The 17,104-nt window shown below is 38.7% G+C and overlaps 1 protein-coding gene across 7 annotated transcripts in view; it reads right to left on the reverse strand.

Moving 5' to 3' along the window:
* Positions 1-4,624: 4,624 nt before the first annotated feature.
* The window catches only part of LAMA2 (laminin subunit alpha 2), a 777,226-nt gene continuing 764,746 nt past the window's right edge, over positions 4,625-17,104 (reverse strand). For all 7 annotated transcript variants that reach the window (XM_036766214.1, XM_036766215.1, XM_036766213.1 and 4 more), the window contains 4 exons: positions 15,964-16,117; positions 11,094-11,224; positions 6,346-6,568; positions 4,625-4,895 (listed from right to left, as the gene is read on the reverse strand). In XM_036766214.1, the coding sequence (XP_036622109.1) occupies positions 4,738-4,895; positions 6,346-6,568; positions 11,094-11,224; positions 15,964-16,117 (666 nt within the window). In that variant the 3' untranslated portion in view covers positions 4,625-4,737. The remainder of the gene's footprint in view (positions 4,896-6,345; positions 6,569-11,093; positions 11,225-15,963; positions 16,118-17,104) is intronic.

The raw sequence follows: 17,104 nt of genomic DNA on the forward strand, positions 1-17,104 counted from the left end.
AAATTTGTATTGTTGTTGGTCTGACTGTGCCCCCCTGTATAGAATCACTTCCCTTTGGGAAGCTTTCTTATTTTCATCAATTTCTGACTACGAAAGGAGAGGTTAGTGGGCGAGTACTGGATTTAGGAGACCTGGATTGAGTCATGACTGATACTCTAAGCCTCAGTTTCTTCATCTGTAAAATGGTGATAATACAGTACAGGAGATTATTTAAGTTTTTTTTCCAGAATAACTTTTAGAGGCAAGATTTAGTAGAAAGATGAGCTGATTGAAGAAATGTATAATTATCAGCTACATTTTAGTTCTATCCCTGCTTGCTAATTTGCTGTGTCACTTTGAAGTAAGTTGTTTCTCCTCTTGAGCCCTGGTTTTCTCATTTGTAAAATAGAGGGTTTTGCACTAGACTGATCTTAAGGGTTCTTTCTGTTATGGTGGCCAAGGGAGGAAACTGACTAAAGGCTGGGGTGATCAAGGTCTAGGAACAAACAGGCTCAGATCCAAGGATAGAAAGTCTGATAATGTGCCTCATGGCCTATGGCTTTTCTTTGGAGGAGCTTTCTCTAACCCTTGTTTGGCAAGAGATGTGGCTATATTCTAAGGACCGATGACTGGTTACTTGGATTGGACCAAAAAAAGGAAGGAAATGGGAGCAACAAAGACTGAACTATAGATACCATCAAAGGATAAAAAGCAGTACCTCATCATGCCCTCATGGATAAATAGCATCTGAGTGAAGCTAAATTTTACCCTTAGATAGGATCAGAGGCAATGCTAATGCATCTTAGCGACTGATAATGAGGCTAAAAACGAACTCATACAGAGGTAAACAGTAGAAGAGAAACCAGACTTGAGGGGACCAGAGGGGAGTGTGGCTTAATGAATATAATTTCCTGTTATTTAGATGTGAATGAGGATTCAAGCTAAACATGTAAAATGCAGGGAGGGACGGGGACTAAACAGTGAGGGTTCAGTCCTTAGGACATTCATGGTTTGTGCTGTTCCTTGTGGAATATACAGAACATGTCCAATCTTCCTCACCTAGTTTATGGAGTCACGGCAAGCCTATTTCTACCAAAGAGACTGGTAATAGGGTGACAAAGAATATCCTAATTATCTGAGAAGTTGGAAGTGAAAGTGAATATTCAAGTTTTGAGCAGAAAATCTTTCTCTTTTCCCTGGTAGCTTTAGAAAGTAGAAAACTGCTGGGAGCTGCCCAGAAGAGGAAGGGTTTTTGATCCCATTCATCAGCTTTGTGTCTCTTAGCACATTGTATGTTTGTTTATTTTGTGTTTATTCTTTTCTGATCTCAGGTAAATTAGTATTTGGATGATAGAAGTGACCAGGGTATAACTTCTGGGCTTCAGAATGTTGAAAGAAGCATCAGAGAGCCCCTTGGCAACTTGGAGTTGGTAGCCAAGAAAAACAGCCAGTAGTAGCAGTAGAGTGCAGGGAGGAGCGAAAGCAACAGACCTTGACCCAGCCCAGTCATAGATTGAGCAGTCAAGTCATGATGCCAAGACCTGGAAGGAGCCAGCTTAGCTGAGCAAGGGATTGACTCACTACAGAGCAAGGGAGTGATTCATCATTGCTGATGCCACACCCAGAAGTGAATTTGGTAGGGACTCCACAAAGAGCAAACAGGTCCAAAAGTCAAGTGATAACCCTCTGGCCCCACGTGTCTTCGGTATGTATGACTATTTTTGTGTTTTAAGCTTAAGCTTACTTCTCCATAAAGACTTGGTATATGCAAGAAGAGAGTGCATTCTTAGTATTTACCTTCTTAGTAAATATCCTATTGTAAAAGGGAAGGGAACAAGGATTTTATTAAGTGCCTACTATGCGCCAGGCACCTTACTAAGTGCTTTATAAATATTATCTTATCTGAGCCTCACAAGAACCCTGGGAGATAGGAAGCGTTATCTTCTCTGTTTTACAGATGAAGAAATGGAGGCAGAGGCACACAGAGGTAAAGTGATTGCCCAAGGTCACATAGCTAGTAGTGTCAGAGGCTGGATTTGAACTCAGGTCTGCCACACTCCAGGCCTAGCACTTTATCTACTGTGCTACCTAGCTGCCCCCAAAAGCCAATTGATGCCATTTGATATGGGGGAGCACACTGGAGGGTCTCATGAGTAATAGTCTTAGAAACCCCAATTCCTCCCAGTTATCTCTAGAATCTGGAAGAAGGAAGTAATGGCTCTCCTTGTTTAAGTTGGGATGAGAGCCCCTAGGGATCAAGATGTGTGGGAGGAGGGAATCACACATACATAGCAAGCCCATTTCTCACAACTTTGAGCCAAAGGCTCAATAAAGTATTTACATAAATCTAGGTTTCTCTAAGTTATACTATGACCTCAGGAGTCCATAGATAGGTATAACATCTCTCATATATGCCTCCTTCTTTCCTCTGACACTTTGATCACCCTGGTAAAGGCCCTCATCACTGCATGCCTAGACTATTGCAATAGCCTGATGGTTGTTCTCCCTGCTATAAATCTCTCTCCACTCCTGTCCATCCAATGCTCAGCTGTCAAACTGATCTTCCTAAAAGGCGGGGCTGACTACGTCATTCTTCTGTTTAATAAACTTGAGTCCTTGTTGCTTCCAAGATCTACTATAAAATCTTCTGTTGTGCTTTTGAAAGTCCTTCATCACCTGGCCTACCTTTCCAGTCTTCTTATACCTTCCTCCCCTCTTTGACCTAGGGACACTGGCCTTGTTCCTCACACAAGACAGTGTATCTCATGACTCTGAGCATTTCCCATGCCTGGGATTCTCTCGGTTATCATCTCTGCCTTCTTGCTTCCCCGGTTTCTTTCAAGGCTCAGCCAAGTCTCCTGCCTTCTACAAGAAGTATTTCCCAGGTTTCCTCAACCGTAGCACTTCCCCTCTGAGATTACCTCTACTTTACCCTGCCTGTGCCATTTTTTGTACGTTGTTTGCATGTTTTCTCCTCCATTAGATTGTGAATTCCATAAGAACAGGGATTGCCTTTTGTCTTTCTTTGTATCAGTTATTGTTGTTCAGTGGTTTTTTGGTTGTATCTGCCTCTTCATGACCCCATTAGGGATTGATTTTCTTGGCAAAGATACTGGGACAATTTGCCTTTTCCTTCCATTTTACAGATGAGGAACTAAGGTAAAGGGGGTTAAGGGACTTCCCCAGGATCAGACAGCTAGTAAGTGTCTGAGGCCAGATCTGAATTTAGGAAGATTAGTCTTCCTGACTCCAGGCCAGGCACTCTATTCACTGTATCCCCTAGCTGCCCTTCTTTATATTCCCATCCTTTACCAAAGTGCCTGGCAAATGTTTGCTGACTTGCCTTAACTAAAGTTGGGGAAGAGTAACTTCATGCTCTGGTATTCTGTGGTTCTATAGTATCTTGCTTAGAAAAACCCACAGTTGGCACGATGGTTATGTTGACAGGCTGGTGAATCTTTGATTAAAAAGGCAGTGACTTGTTTTTCTTACCTTAAAACATTCATTTGAGAGAAGCCCTCCGGCCATTTTGTGAACATGTAATACAACTGTTCCTTTTGAGAATGCAATTGAGCTGTTGTAATCCTTACCTAACAGTCTGTTCTTAGACCAGGTGAACATTAGAAAACCATAAAACCTTAGAAATTGAGGTGTTTTTTTTTTAGAAAAATTATTTTACAGGTGAAATTGAATCTCAAAATACCTCTCGGCCATATGCTGTTAATATTTCTGGTTTAATATCTATGTCTTTGTAATATTTAATTACAGCATTAGTTTTCCTTTTCAAAGGAAGGATACGGACTGGATCTGTAATTTCATTGATACAGTAAATGCCTGCCATGAAGAAACTCCTTCCATTGGTGCAAGTCAGCACCTTCTCAGCAACTCATGGTCTTAGAGAGTCGCCTAGGACATTAAGGGGGTAAAGTGCTTTGCTGAGGTCAGGTGTCTTGAAGCAAGACTCAAACCCAGGTCTTCCTGGTTCTTAAGACAACTCTTTAGCTACTACACTATGTTTCCTTCAAATGAAGACTACTACTTTTCAATCACTGTGTAACACGAACTCAAGCCTTTTTTAAAAATCCCCAGATGTTAAAGTATCACATGTGTACTTAATTACGCATGTAGAGGAGTTAGTTCTGGGGTGCTCCCAGATATCTATAGACCTCATCAAATAAGTAAATCAAGTAATTAAATCCCCTCTTCTGAATCCCGTCTACAACTACTTTCAACATGAAAAATTCATCTTGTAACTCTATCCAAAGTCCCTGGTAATGAACCCAGATCTAAGAAATAATGAGAATGCTGACACTTGGAAGGGGAAGAAGGTTGTGCTGATTTCCTTCCAAGTGCACAAAGAAAAGAATAACCCTTTTTGTTTTAGTAGGATGATATAATGGATGCCAAAGTGGATGCACATGGAAAATGATAATAAAAATATTAATTAGAAGCAGGCCAAAGAATGCTGCTTTCACAAATTGCAGTCAAATTCCTATTCCCTAAATGCACTTTTAGGCATGTTGAAAATCTCACCATTTTATTAGGTCAGATGAACTTGTTTCAATATTAATGGCCTGCAAGAGAAATTAATCTAAAACTTGTCTGAGATCTCCCCTAAAGGGATACCACTTGAAGACTTCATGGAGAGAATACAATTTTGCTGCACCAATTTTTATTCATATATGTAGGTAAAGCATATTTGTTTTACTTAATACATTTGTTTCCAAAGACCCAACTTGGGATTTAAAGCTCTTTCTATTAGTTGGCAGGGCAAGATACAGGCTGAACACCCTTTAGCTCCAAGGCTTTTGCAAAGTTAATTTCCAGAGCTTTGGCAGTGCCTTTGGTGAATTTCAGTGAGCGAATGCATCCTCTGAATGGGATATTGATTGTGAGGCCAAACTGATTGAGACCATCTGAAAAACAAAAGATACAGGGGTTACTGTGAGAGGAGACTTCCAGTTACTTGGGCATCTGTTAGTTCATTAGCTCAATTGTTCAACTTGGAAGTCCAACTTGGAAGTCCATCTTGGCTAAAGATTTTGATATCAATGTTTTAAGAAAAAGAAAGAGAACCCCCAGCTTATTTTAAACTCATGAGACATTTTTTTGCTACCCTAACTTTTAATAAATATCATCTTAGGAATTGGGGTTGGAAATGATTAATTTATAGCTGTGAAAAACTACAAAATTTGAATTTTAAAGAAAGGCATGTATTTACTGAAGTAGGAATCTAAAAACAGATGACTAAAAGTTAGCTTCTTATAGAGAGACTCTCTGAGAGAAACACTATAGGAATTTTTACACCATGAGAAAACATTTCCTGGGAAACCCAAAGGAATTAAAGTGTTTCTGCAAAAACTGCTTTCTTTATAAAGGAGGAATTCCTATGAGTGGGCCTAAAATTTGGTTTAACTCCCATTCAGCCTCATCTCTCATTGAATACGGGAATGAACAGGTAAGGTTCTGCTATCATTAATAATATCTTTGATTTTACATGAGTGACAGAGCAGTGAATACCATTAAAACTCAGAAACAACTATGGAGATAGACACTATAGAAGCCCCCAATCTATCCAATATTTTCCCCATTATTAAAATATGTTTGTGATTATTTTGCCTTTCTTCATGTGAGGAGAAAGGTTATATGTAAATGTGGATCTACTCTCTCATATTGCAATGATGAAAAGCAGTCCTTGGTGTTTTAAAAATTATTACTGTATTTATTACTATCATATGCACTTGGCTTATTTTGAACTAACTTGGTCAATATTGTTTATGGACACTTTACATAACTCTCTGTGGTTCATATGCTGCTTTTAATGTGCTGGCTAGGGCTTTTAAATGCAGATTTTTTGCTAAGGCTTCTTTGTAATATAAATATGAGCTCTTTAACAACCTAAGGGGAAAGTCAGCTATGTTTAACCCAATGATTTCTAGTACCTCCGGAAGTAATTTCATAACTGATTTTTATGATTCCCCTGCTACATTAATCAAAAATACAGCAGAGAGAACAACTGCTTGGAACATAATTTAGGTTAGACGTTTCATCTGTTATAAGCCAAATTCATTTCCTGTATCCTCAAACTTCTCACCAATGAAATTCAACCCATATGTTTTACGTAAGACATTCACTCATTTAAGTCATTGGGGATTTTATGGAAGGAGTTACAGAATTTGGCCTTAAAGGTACTAAGACACATTTTCTGGAGAATCTGATAGTAAATTTCAATATTTTCAACATCTTTCAATCCAGAAATACAACATCTGTGTAAGAACTGGAAGCCACAAATCCTAGTTAGTTTTGTCAGACTTTACGACACTTTATAAATGTGAATTATTGTTGATTGTTGTTATCTAAACTCACCTGGGTATCCTCCAACAAAGACAGGATCATTTGTATCAGCTGATGTAGATGCAGTGTTTGGACTCTGAGCCTCCACCAGGTTCCCATCCACTGTCAACTCTATTCGGTGTTTGATTTTGTTTGCAATCACCTTATGCCACTCCCCATCACACAAGGCTCCAGGAACACCAGCATCATAAATAGCAGTGAACCGGCCTGCACCATTGTCCACATGGAACATGAGCTGGGGTTGGGAAAATCAAACAAATAGCCTAGTTAGAATAACGTCATCCCAGTCCTAAATCTGATAAATTAGCAGCATTGACTGATGGAAAAATAGAGAATAGGACCAATAGATTCAAGTAAATGCAGTTAAATCATATCAAAACAAACTTGACAGGAGTTAAAATATAAATACGATCAGCATGGGTTACAAATCACGATTTTGCCTCTAAGCACATTATGTGTGTACGTGGGTGTGTTTGTGGGAGGGGGAGCAATAGTCAAGTTATGCTAAGCTGGCAATAAGAATTCTGTCATTTGAACATTTGAAATCCATTTGGAAACCAGATAACAAGGATTTAGTAGGCAGGCAACAGTTCTTAGCCTTTTCTCTCCCTAGACTGGAGAGCACAGATCAAAATATTTTGCTGGAGGGCTTCTCAGATTTCTAACTACTTGCTGGACCTCTTTGAAATGTTTCCAATCTTGTCTTAAGGGTAGCGGGTTCACAGCAATTCACTAATTTGATTCATCAGTGAAAAGGTTCCTAGGATTAATTCTTTGAGTCTTCTCTCACCCATGTTTTCAACTTGCTCCCTCTCTTTCCCTCAGATGCCTCATTTCGTACATGTGGCTCAATATGACATAAGGAGTTTCATTTCAAGCAGAGATCCTCACCATAGATGCTCAGGGCCCTCGGCCAGACAACAGCTTAGCTACTGAAAAGCGCACTATATAGATATTTGAAGTGTGTAGATTTGAAGTTTTTGTCCAAATGATAGAAATATGTGTTCAATAACATGAGCAGGTCTTGAAAATTTGAGTATTTGAGGGGATTTTTTTTTCCCTTTCTGAGGATGGCAAAGAAAGGGATATAATTAAGCTCCAAATGAAAATACACTAGAAAGGTTTAGCAGTAATATTGGATAGTACAGAGGCAACTGGATATGTCTGGGGGAAAAAACCAACAACAAAGATATATGAAGACAGCATCCTTAGATTACACAGGTTATTGATTTAAAAAATATTGGGGTGTCTGTCTCTAGCTAAAACTATTTGAACTGTTATGTTCATCTGAAATCAGCTTAGTCAGTAGTGAATTAGCAGGTGTTCTGGGTACCACAGAAAGAGGCAGCAGGTGCCACACCTACATTTATATGCTTTCCTATTAGGATCCTTTATCCAGAGATGATGGGAACTCAGAGGCCATCTAGTCCAACCTCCACATTTTCCAGAGGAGGAAATTGGGTCACAGGTCACACAGTAAGGATCAGTGGTGATATTTGAACTCAAGTCCTCTGACTCTACTGCCTCTTTCCACTCTGCCAGACACTGTAAGCACCTTGAGAACTGCGCTTACGTCTTTGGTCCCCCTGAACCCAAGTTAGTGCCTTGCACATAGCATCCCTTAACGAATATTTTAAAATTGGATTCCTCCTCCGCACACTAGGCTCTTTTTCTGTGTTGTGTTGCTATTTACTGCAGCAGGAATTTGGGCCTTTAGGTAGATTTTCACAAAATCCTAGAGTTGGAATGTACCTCAGGGACTGGGTCCACCTACTACTGCTTCAGTATTCCCTCTACCATAGTCCTGATGAGGTATCATCCAACCTTTGCTCAAAGACTTCTAGTAATGGGAGAACCGCGTTCTCTCTCTCTCTCCGTCTCTCTGTCTCTCTCTCTCTGGCATGGCTAACGGGGTTGTGACTTGCCTAGGGTCACATAGCTAGTAAGTGTCAAGTGTCTGAGGCCTGGTTGGAATTCAGGTCCTCCTGACTCCAGGGCCGATGCTCTATGCACTGAGCCACCTAGCTGCCTCTGAACCGACTATCTCTTGAGGCATTCTCTTCTACTCTTGACTACTTTTAAATGTTAGAAAGTTTTAATTATATCTCATCTTATATCTAGCTGGTTGCAATGTTCAAAGAAAGCATTACTGAAGAGTAGTCACTGCTTGAAACATAAAATAATTACGATATTTCTTCCTACTTCCTTTCTTCCTTGTATCCTTCTACAGTTAAAATTAGAGATCATCAACTCCTCTCACATATACCAACCATCTAGTCAAGCCAATAAGTATTTAAGTACCTACTATGTGCTAGGCACTGTGCTAAGTGCTGGGGATACAAAGAAAAGCAAAAACCAAAACGCCACCAAACCAAACTAACAATAGTTCCTGCCCTCAGGGAAATCGAACCAAGGAAACAATAGTGAAACAACTGTATATCCTGTATATATGTGTGTGTATATATATGTATATATGTGTGTGTGTGTATATATGTGTGTGTGTATATATATGTATATATGTGTGTGTGTATATATATGTATGTGTGTGTATATATATGTATATATGTGTGTGTGTGTATATATGTGTGTGTGTATATATATGTGTATGTATATACATATACATATATATATATGAGATGGATATCTATCCCTCTATCTCCTGTGTGTATACACATATACATACATACATACACACATTTTGTGCATACACACACATACATATACACATACATATGTATTGGAGAGAGTCTCAGAGAAAAGGCGCTAGCATTTAGGGGCCTTGGGAAAGGCGTCTTGTGGAAGGAAGGATTTTAGTTGAAATTTGAAGGAAGCCAGCAGGCAGAAGTGAGGAGGGACAGAATTTCTAGCATGGGCATCCAGTGAAAATGGTTTTAATTAGCAATTCTTATTGATTCCTCCATGTCTCTTCTCGCCTTCCTCTTCTTTCTGATATTCTATGCAGGGGCTGGGGTGGGAAGTTTATCACCACCTGCTTTCCTTCCTTAGCTCTTCCACTTCTTAGCTCCTCCGCCATCCTTCAAGACTCAGCTCCAATCTTTCCTTCTTTTGGAGGCCTTTCCTACTCTTCTCCCTTCCAAATAACTTCTCTCTGAAATTACTTTCATCTATTCTGTAGATATTTTGTATGGGAATATGAATGAGAGGGAAGGAAAGTATGGCTCCTTTTGTTGTTGTTTTTCAGTCATTTCTGACTCTTCATGACCCCATCTGGCATTTTCTTGGCGAAGATACTGGAGTGGTTTGCCATTCTTTCTCCACCTTATTTTACAGATGAGGAAACTGAAGCAAATAGGGTTAAGTGACTTGCCCAGGGTCACACAACTAGTAAGTGTCTGAGGCCGGATTTAAATTTAGGAAGATGAATCTTCCTGACTCCAGACCTGGCACTCTATCCACTGTGCCACCTAGCTGCCCCAGTTGGGCTCCTAAGCAGTTAAATTCCTACTCATTTTTATAACCCTGTTTAAATACCATCTCTTCCATGAAGCCTTCCCTGATCCCCCTAGTTGATATTTTCCTCCTTGGAGCTCACACAGTCCTTTGTTTTACAGCTCATTGATTCATGCAACATATAATGTTATGTACTATCGTTATTTGTTTCTTATCTCCCTGACATTAAACTCCATGAATGGTATCCAAACTTTGTACCTTCCCTAATGCCTAGCACAGATTCAAAGCTGAGAGAAACCCTAAAGGCTAACTAGCCCAAACCCTTCATTTTGAAAATGTGGAAATTAAGACTTAGCCCACAGGTCACAAAGCCAGTAAATGTCTGAGAGAGAATTTGAATTCAGTTCTTCCTGTCTCCAAGTCCAACACTATCCACCATGCCAAATATGTTATTCGAAGTAACTAAGTCATAAAGCCCTATGGGCCTCCCACTTCAGTATGATGGTGGACTTATTATCTATACAACCCTATTTCTGAATCAAAAATCAGGACACATAGTCTGATAAAAGATTTTGCACAGTGGCCATCATCTCATTATTACAGTCCATTGACTTTGAAATCAGGGTTATCCAGGATTTCACCTTAATCATCACTCTTGTTTTATGGAGTTCTTTATAGTGATATTTGCTGCAGTAAGATTTCAATAGTGTGCTTTTCAGTTGGAACCTATACGTTTTGGATAGCTGGTTTGGATTTAACTATATTTTTGTTTGAAAGCTCTTCCTTTCCTTCCTTTTTAGATAGTCACTGGGAGACTGTGGGCTGTTGTTTGTTGTTTAGTTGCTTTAGTCATGTCTGACTCTTTGTGATCCTATTTGAGGTTTTGTTGGCAAAGATACTGGAGCGGTTGCCATTTCCTTCTCCAGCTCATTTTTACAGATGAGCAAAGTGAGGCAAACAGGGCTACACAGGTAGTAAGTAGACTGTCAGCTAGCTCACCCTTATTTTACATGAATCACTGCTTTTGTACCTTAGCTGAGACAGAGGAAGGAATCACATTCTTTGTCTAATAACACCCTGGGGGATGCGATGTATAAGTGCTAATCCACACTGTGCACAGTAGGTATATTGGGGGAAATAAATACATTTAACCTCAAGACGAATCCAGAGAATGCCTACATATAGGCAGAGAACTAAGCCAGGAGCCAGGGGAAAGTTTCTACCTAAATAGGCAGTCTATTTATATACAATGCAATTAGGCTTATCTATAAAGAGACCAAAGATAGAATTTCTGAAGCATTTTCATGACCATCAATACATGCAGGAGTGACTTGGCCGGTGCCACTCACTTTTTCATCTACCAGTTCAATGCCCATGCCATCCATTTTTTGGCTGCTGATTCCCAGGAGAACACCAGTGGTTCTAGTTGTACGGAACTCAAACTCCACAAGAAGGTCCAATCCTACTTTGTAGGCTCCAACTGTTGGAAGAAAAGGAAAAAAAATTCTGAGCACAAAGATGTTCACCTCGACAACTTTTTATATTTCATTTGAAATGCTAATCTCTCATTTGGGTGAAAGAAATAACAAATATTTACTAAATGTTCACTATGTGTAAGGTGCTATGTAAACTAGGTGTTGGCCATACAAAGACTTAAAATGACATGGTCTCTATCCTCAAGGAATATATGCTCTAATAAAGCCATGGCATGTACAGGCAAAAAAGTATGACACACCGTAGGATGTGAGAGGGACAAATGAGAATTCCAAGGTGTTTTTAGAAAATCTGGGGAGAAAACCTGTTTAACTGGGGTGAATAGGAAAAGCTTCACGGTGGAAGTGGTAACCAAAGGAAGAGAAGTGTTCCAGCAGGCAGAAAAGAGGGGGGAGTATATCACAGTTTTGGGGGATATCCCCTGGAAACACACAGAAGAGAGAATGCAGGATAAAACTGGGAAACAGCTTTTAGTTCAGTTTGGCTGTAAGATGAAGGGGAATAGTGTGAAAGAAAGTTGACAAAGTGGATTAGAGGCAGATTATGAAGGGCCTTAGATGCCAGGCTAAGTGGCATTTATTTTATTCTTTAAGCAGTGGGGAGTTATTGATGGTTTTATAGCCACGGGGTCAAATCTGCAATAATGATGACTATAAATGATAACCACTAGAATGTAGTCAAGAACTACATTATTAGATTTGATCATTCCAGAAATTTCTCTTTTGAGATTATAATGATAATGTAAGTAACACAAGTAATTGTATTTTCACTTTTTAGATGAAGAAACTGAAGGACAAAGAGATTGCTTCCCTTTCAATTTGGGTAGGACTAGATGGTTGTTTTCGTACCTTCCAACTCTAAAATTTTGTCACTCTGTGAAGTTACTTGTCCTTGGTCAAATGGCTCATGTTTGTTAGAGACTAGACTTGAATTCAGATTTTATGAATCTAAGACCTATGTTCTTTTAATATAATTCAATTTAGAAAGAATTTATAAGTCACTGGACAGGTGTTTAGAAAACAAAGATGAAAAATTAAACTGTAATGCTCCTTAAGAAAGGGGATCAGCTGCCTAATTCATAGAGGGGAGCCAATTCAGTTCAATGAGCATGTATTAAGTGTCTACTATATGTCACACTGTACTAGCAGCTAAGGATACAGGATAAAACAAAAACATGCCCTCAGGGAACTTACATTCTATTGGAAACAACAGCTATGCAAGTAAATACCACACAAGTTGTGGAGGGGCAAAGGAGAGCTTGGAAAAGTGCTTTCATGGCTGGAGAGAGATCAGGGAAAGGGCTTCTTGGAGGTAAGCACTGATTTTCAAAAAAGGAAGTATGGGTAGGTTGGGAGAGCTCATCTAAGCATGAGGTTTGGGGAGGGGATGGTGTTCTGGTAGTTATTTAGTAAGTGGTTATGAGAGCATACCTTAATGATCTGAATAAGTTTTTCAAACTGCCCAAATGTTGCTTTACTGGAAGAGGTAACTTATACCCTCATGGTATCTCACTTGTAAGATTTTATAGCTTGAACAAACTTTGACAGGTCATACACTACAATGTACCCCACTAGAAAATTCTTTAGCATTCTCCAGGTATATGGAAACCTTAGGGAGGATTCATCAGTGGATAAGCATTTGTTAAATACCTACTATGTGCTAGACACTTTACTAAGTGCTGGGGATACAAAGACAGATAAAAACCAATCCTGCCCATAAGAAAAGCATATTTTAATGGGAAAGAAAACATTTAAATAACCAGGTACATTCAAGATATGTGCATGAAGGGTAATCTTAGAGGATTAGGCATTGAGGGGAAAAGGGGAATAGACTGGGAAAGGCCTGTTGCAGAAGAGGGGAGTTAGCTGAATCTTGAAGGAAACCAGAGAAGCCAAGAGACGGAGCTGAAGGGAACCAGCGTTCCAGGTATGGGGTGCAACCAGTGTAGAGGCAATGAGGTGGGTGAGAGAGTGTCATGTTCAAGGGAATGAAAGTAGAATAGTATAACTATATTTTAGAGGGGAATAAAGTATAGGAAGAAGCCAGGTAACTAAGAACTTTAAATGCCAAACAGAGGAGTTTATATGTGAGTCTACAGGTAATAGGGAGCCACTGGAACTCTTTGAATAAGGGGGTGACATGGTCTGACTTTTGCTGTAGAAAAAAAAATCACCTTAGTAGCTGAATGGAAGATAGATTGGAGCGGGGAGAGACTTAGGGAAGGAAGATCAAGTTAGAAAGCTGCTAGGAGGAAGTAGGAGAAATGTGTCTGCCTTACAAGACAGAGGCGGAGAACGGGTCTGACCAGGAATCACACAATCATAAATAGATAAAAAATGTATAGTCTAAATACACCTCTGCTTGTAAGAATGAATTTACCTCATAATAAAAAAATCTCCAAAGAACTGAAAATTAATACCACACAGAGGGCACGAGAGTGGCTTGTAATGGGCATGAGTCGACTGTAACGTATGCCAATGAGACATTTCAAAGAAGAAGAGAAAAAGGTACCATGGGGACAACGCATGGACAATAGGAAGCAAAGGTGGGCTGATCACGAGGTATGACGGGCGTACTGTCCCAGGACTTCGCAGGTTTCCTCATGGTGTCAGCAAAGCAGGAGCAAGGCCCCCAAGTGCGACAAAGGTACTAAGATAGGCAGGCTTAGCCAGGTTATGACATGAGTTCGAGAGAACATTCAAACCGATGAAATCACAGATCTGTTTGAGTATCTGAGGATGAGGAGTAGGACAACTACAACTACGAGTACTACCATCACTGCTGTTATCACTACTACTATTATCTCTTCCTACTACCGTTACTATTCCTACTACAGCTACTATTATTATTCCTATTACAACTACTACCATTACTACTACTACTACCACAATTACTACTGTCATTCCCATTCCTACTACACCTACTACCATTCCTACTACTACCGTTACTGCTGCTGCTACTACTGCTACTACTACTACCACCACCACTACTACTAGCTTGAATTTATACAGCACTTTAAGGTTTGCAAAGTACTTTCACATTTTATCTCGCTCGATTCTCACAACAACCTTGGAAGGTACATGTTATTGTTTTCCCTTATCTTACAGATGAGGAAACTGAGATTGAAAATGACTTGCCCAAGGTAACAAAGTTAGTAGGTGTTTTAGGCAGGATTTGCACTCACTTCCAGCACTCTATGCACTGTACCACCTACAGCTAATAATAACTCACGTTTCTAAAATCTAGTGATTTTAAGAGTGCTTTCCTTATAATACAATAATTCTGTAAGGTCCATGTTGCAGTTTTCTTATCCCCATCTTACAGATGTGTAAAGAGAATCTTAGAGACTTTGTATCCCAAGAGGCTCTAAACCCAGATCTTCTTCCTCCATGTTCAGTGCTTATTCCATCCAACCACACTGCCTCCACTGTTACTGATCTCCAAGCAAGAAAACTCTTTTATGTTCTCCAAGTCTCCTCTTACTGAATCTATTTGACTTAGTTTTGCTCAGAATCCTCACATGGATACCCTCCCCTCTCTTTATTCCTCTCCCTAACCCATCCCACCCTCTTCTTTTCATCTCTTGCTCATTCTTTGGGAACAGTAATCAAATTAATGGTTAACAGGGCTACCGAAAAGGATGCAAACATCAACTCCATTCATTATCCTAGTGATTCCCTAGACCAAAACTCCCTTCCTGGACCTTTGCCCCTGAATATGTATTATAACCAATGGTATGCTGGATGGAGCATGCTTGTGCTTTGTGAGAGCTGGTTGTTGAATTTTCATTGTGAGCACTGACACCTCAGAAGTTGGCAAAGGCTACAAATCAGATATTGACTTATTGTTTTGTTTATTTTCTAGACTTAAGAACGTGATGGTGAAAATATTAATAAGTATAGTTTAAAATGAAAAGTATTTCATGTGTACATTTTTCCCCGGGACAGCTAATATCCTCCTATTAGAATAGAATATATATATATGTATATATATATATATATATATATATATATGTATACACACATACACATACATACACACACACACACTCACACACGCACAAGGAGGGACTATCCTATTTGTATCACTAGCATCTAAGTGTAGTACTAGCACAATGACTAGCGTAGAGTAGATACCTAATAAATGTTTGTTCATCCAGTCCTCTTTTATTAGAATGTGAACTCTTTGACAGAGGGAACTGGTTTTGCCTTTATTTGTATCCTCAATGCTGTGCACAGGACATAATAAATGCTTGTCGACTGATATTGATTCATTCTGTGTTGCTTAGGATCAGGTATACTTAATTTTATAATTTCTATAAATTATAACTTTTATAATACATGTAAATTATATATGTAAATTATATATGTAATTATATATGTAAATTATATATGTAAATTATATATATGTAAATACATTTAAATTATTATCATTTCTAGCATAAATCCAGGACAATAATCCAGGAATTAAGAAACTTTTTTCAACCAGCATGAAATTCACATATATCCATAATCACACATATCTGTACACAGACACACACAAATACATATAATGTTATATACCATACATTTAAATAGTATATATTTATTAATATATTACATATAACATAAACTTATGATAAACATACTATATATTCTTCATATATAACATGCACATATTATATGTGCCATTCATTTGTGTGTATAAGTTATATATATTCGACATGAAAGAACCCATCAGCCTTACCTGCTTTGGCAAAACCTGTTCCATCAAAATATGTTCCTTTTTGAGCATTTACATAACATGTGCCAACATTGAAGCTGGAGGTTGGATTTTCAAGGTCTGCAGGAGCCTCTGTCATTTTAAGATTCTTCATGCAGCCATCAATACTGTAGACGACCTAAATGTCAAAACAAATATTGAAGGTGTTTATAAGACTTTACCTTCACCAGGAGACATTATGAAGAGTGAGGAGTTTTTTAAAGGAGATACTTAATCAGTTACCACTGGAATAGTTCTAAAGACTGGCCTAGTCTAAAACTCAAGGTTTTAGGGTTTAGGTTGAAAGCATTTGTGTAACTGTCACTAAAGCAGTCTGCAGCTTCCCTGGCAAGTGTAAGAATGTGATTTCTTTGAGGAGAAAAACCCTCTCACTTTTTTATTTGTAGAGTACCTTGTACGGTGTCTGGCATATAGTAGGCGCTTAATAAATATTTTTGATCAATTGATTATTTGGTTAATGGTCCTTATTGGGAGCAGTTCATGAGAGCACTGATTTGTTAAAGATTCACTCATAGGGCCCATATGATCTATTATAGGGTACATACTGCAACTTAAATTAAGAATAAAGTTTTCCAAATCTTAAAACATTTTTGCTTTACTTGTGTAACTAAGTAGAGCTTTCTAGAAATCATTTATGATTTGGGCATCTAGACTCTTTTCAAATAATAACTTTTCCCTATTTGGTCAAAGAAATAATAGTTAAAGTCAATTGCTTTTTACCACTTTTCTGAACTGGTTACAAATATTTTGACTCATTTTTGATGACCAAAGATACTGCATCCAGCAGATTGTAACTTCATTGGGAGGAAATTAGCAATGTTTTCAGGGAGAACCCAAAATGTCCCCATACATTTATGGATAAGGTTCTTAATTAGCACTTTGCATAATAATACCTTATTTTTGTATAGTAGTATTACATTTATAAGTTGCTTTTACCCATGTCATTCCATTTAAACTTCCTCAAAACACTGTAAGGAAGAATGATAGAACTGAAGGGGATATAGGTACCATCTAATGCTGACGTGCTCTTTTTATAAATGAAGAGATGATAGCTTGAATCTGGTTAGTAGATATCAGGGTCATAATTTGAATGCTTGGACCCATG

The sequence above is a fragment of the Trichosurus vulpecula genome, chromosome 7 (genome assembly GCF_011100635.1).
Source record: "Trichosurus vulpecula isolate mTriVul1 chromosome 7, mTriVul1.pri, whole genome shotgun sequence".
NCBI lineage: Eukaryota > Metazoa > Chordata > Mammalia > Diprotodontia > Phalangeridae > Trichosurus > Trichosurus vulpecula.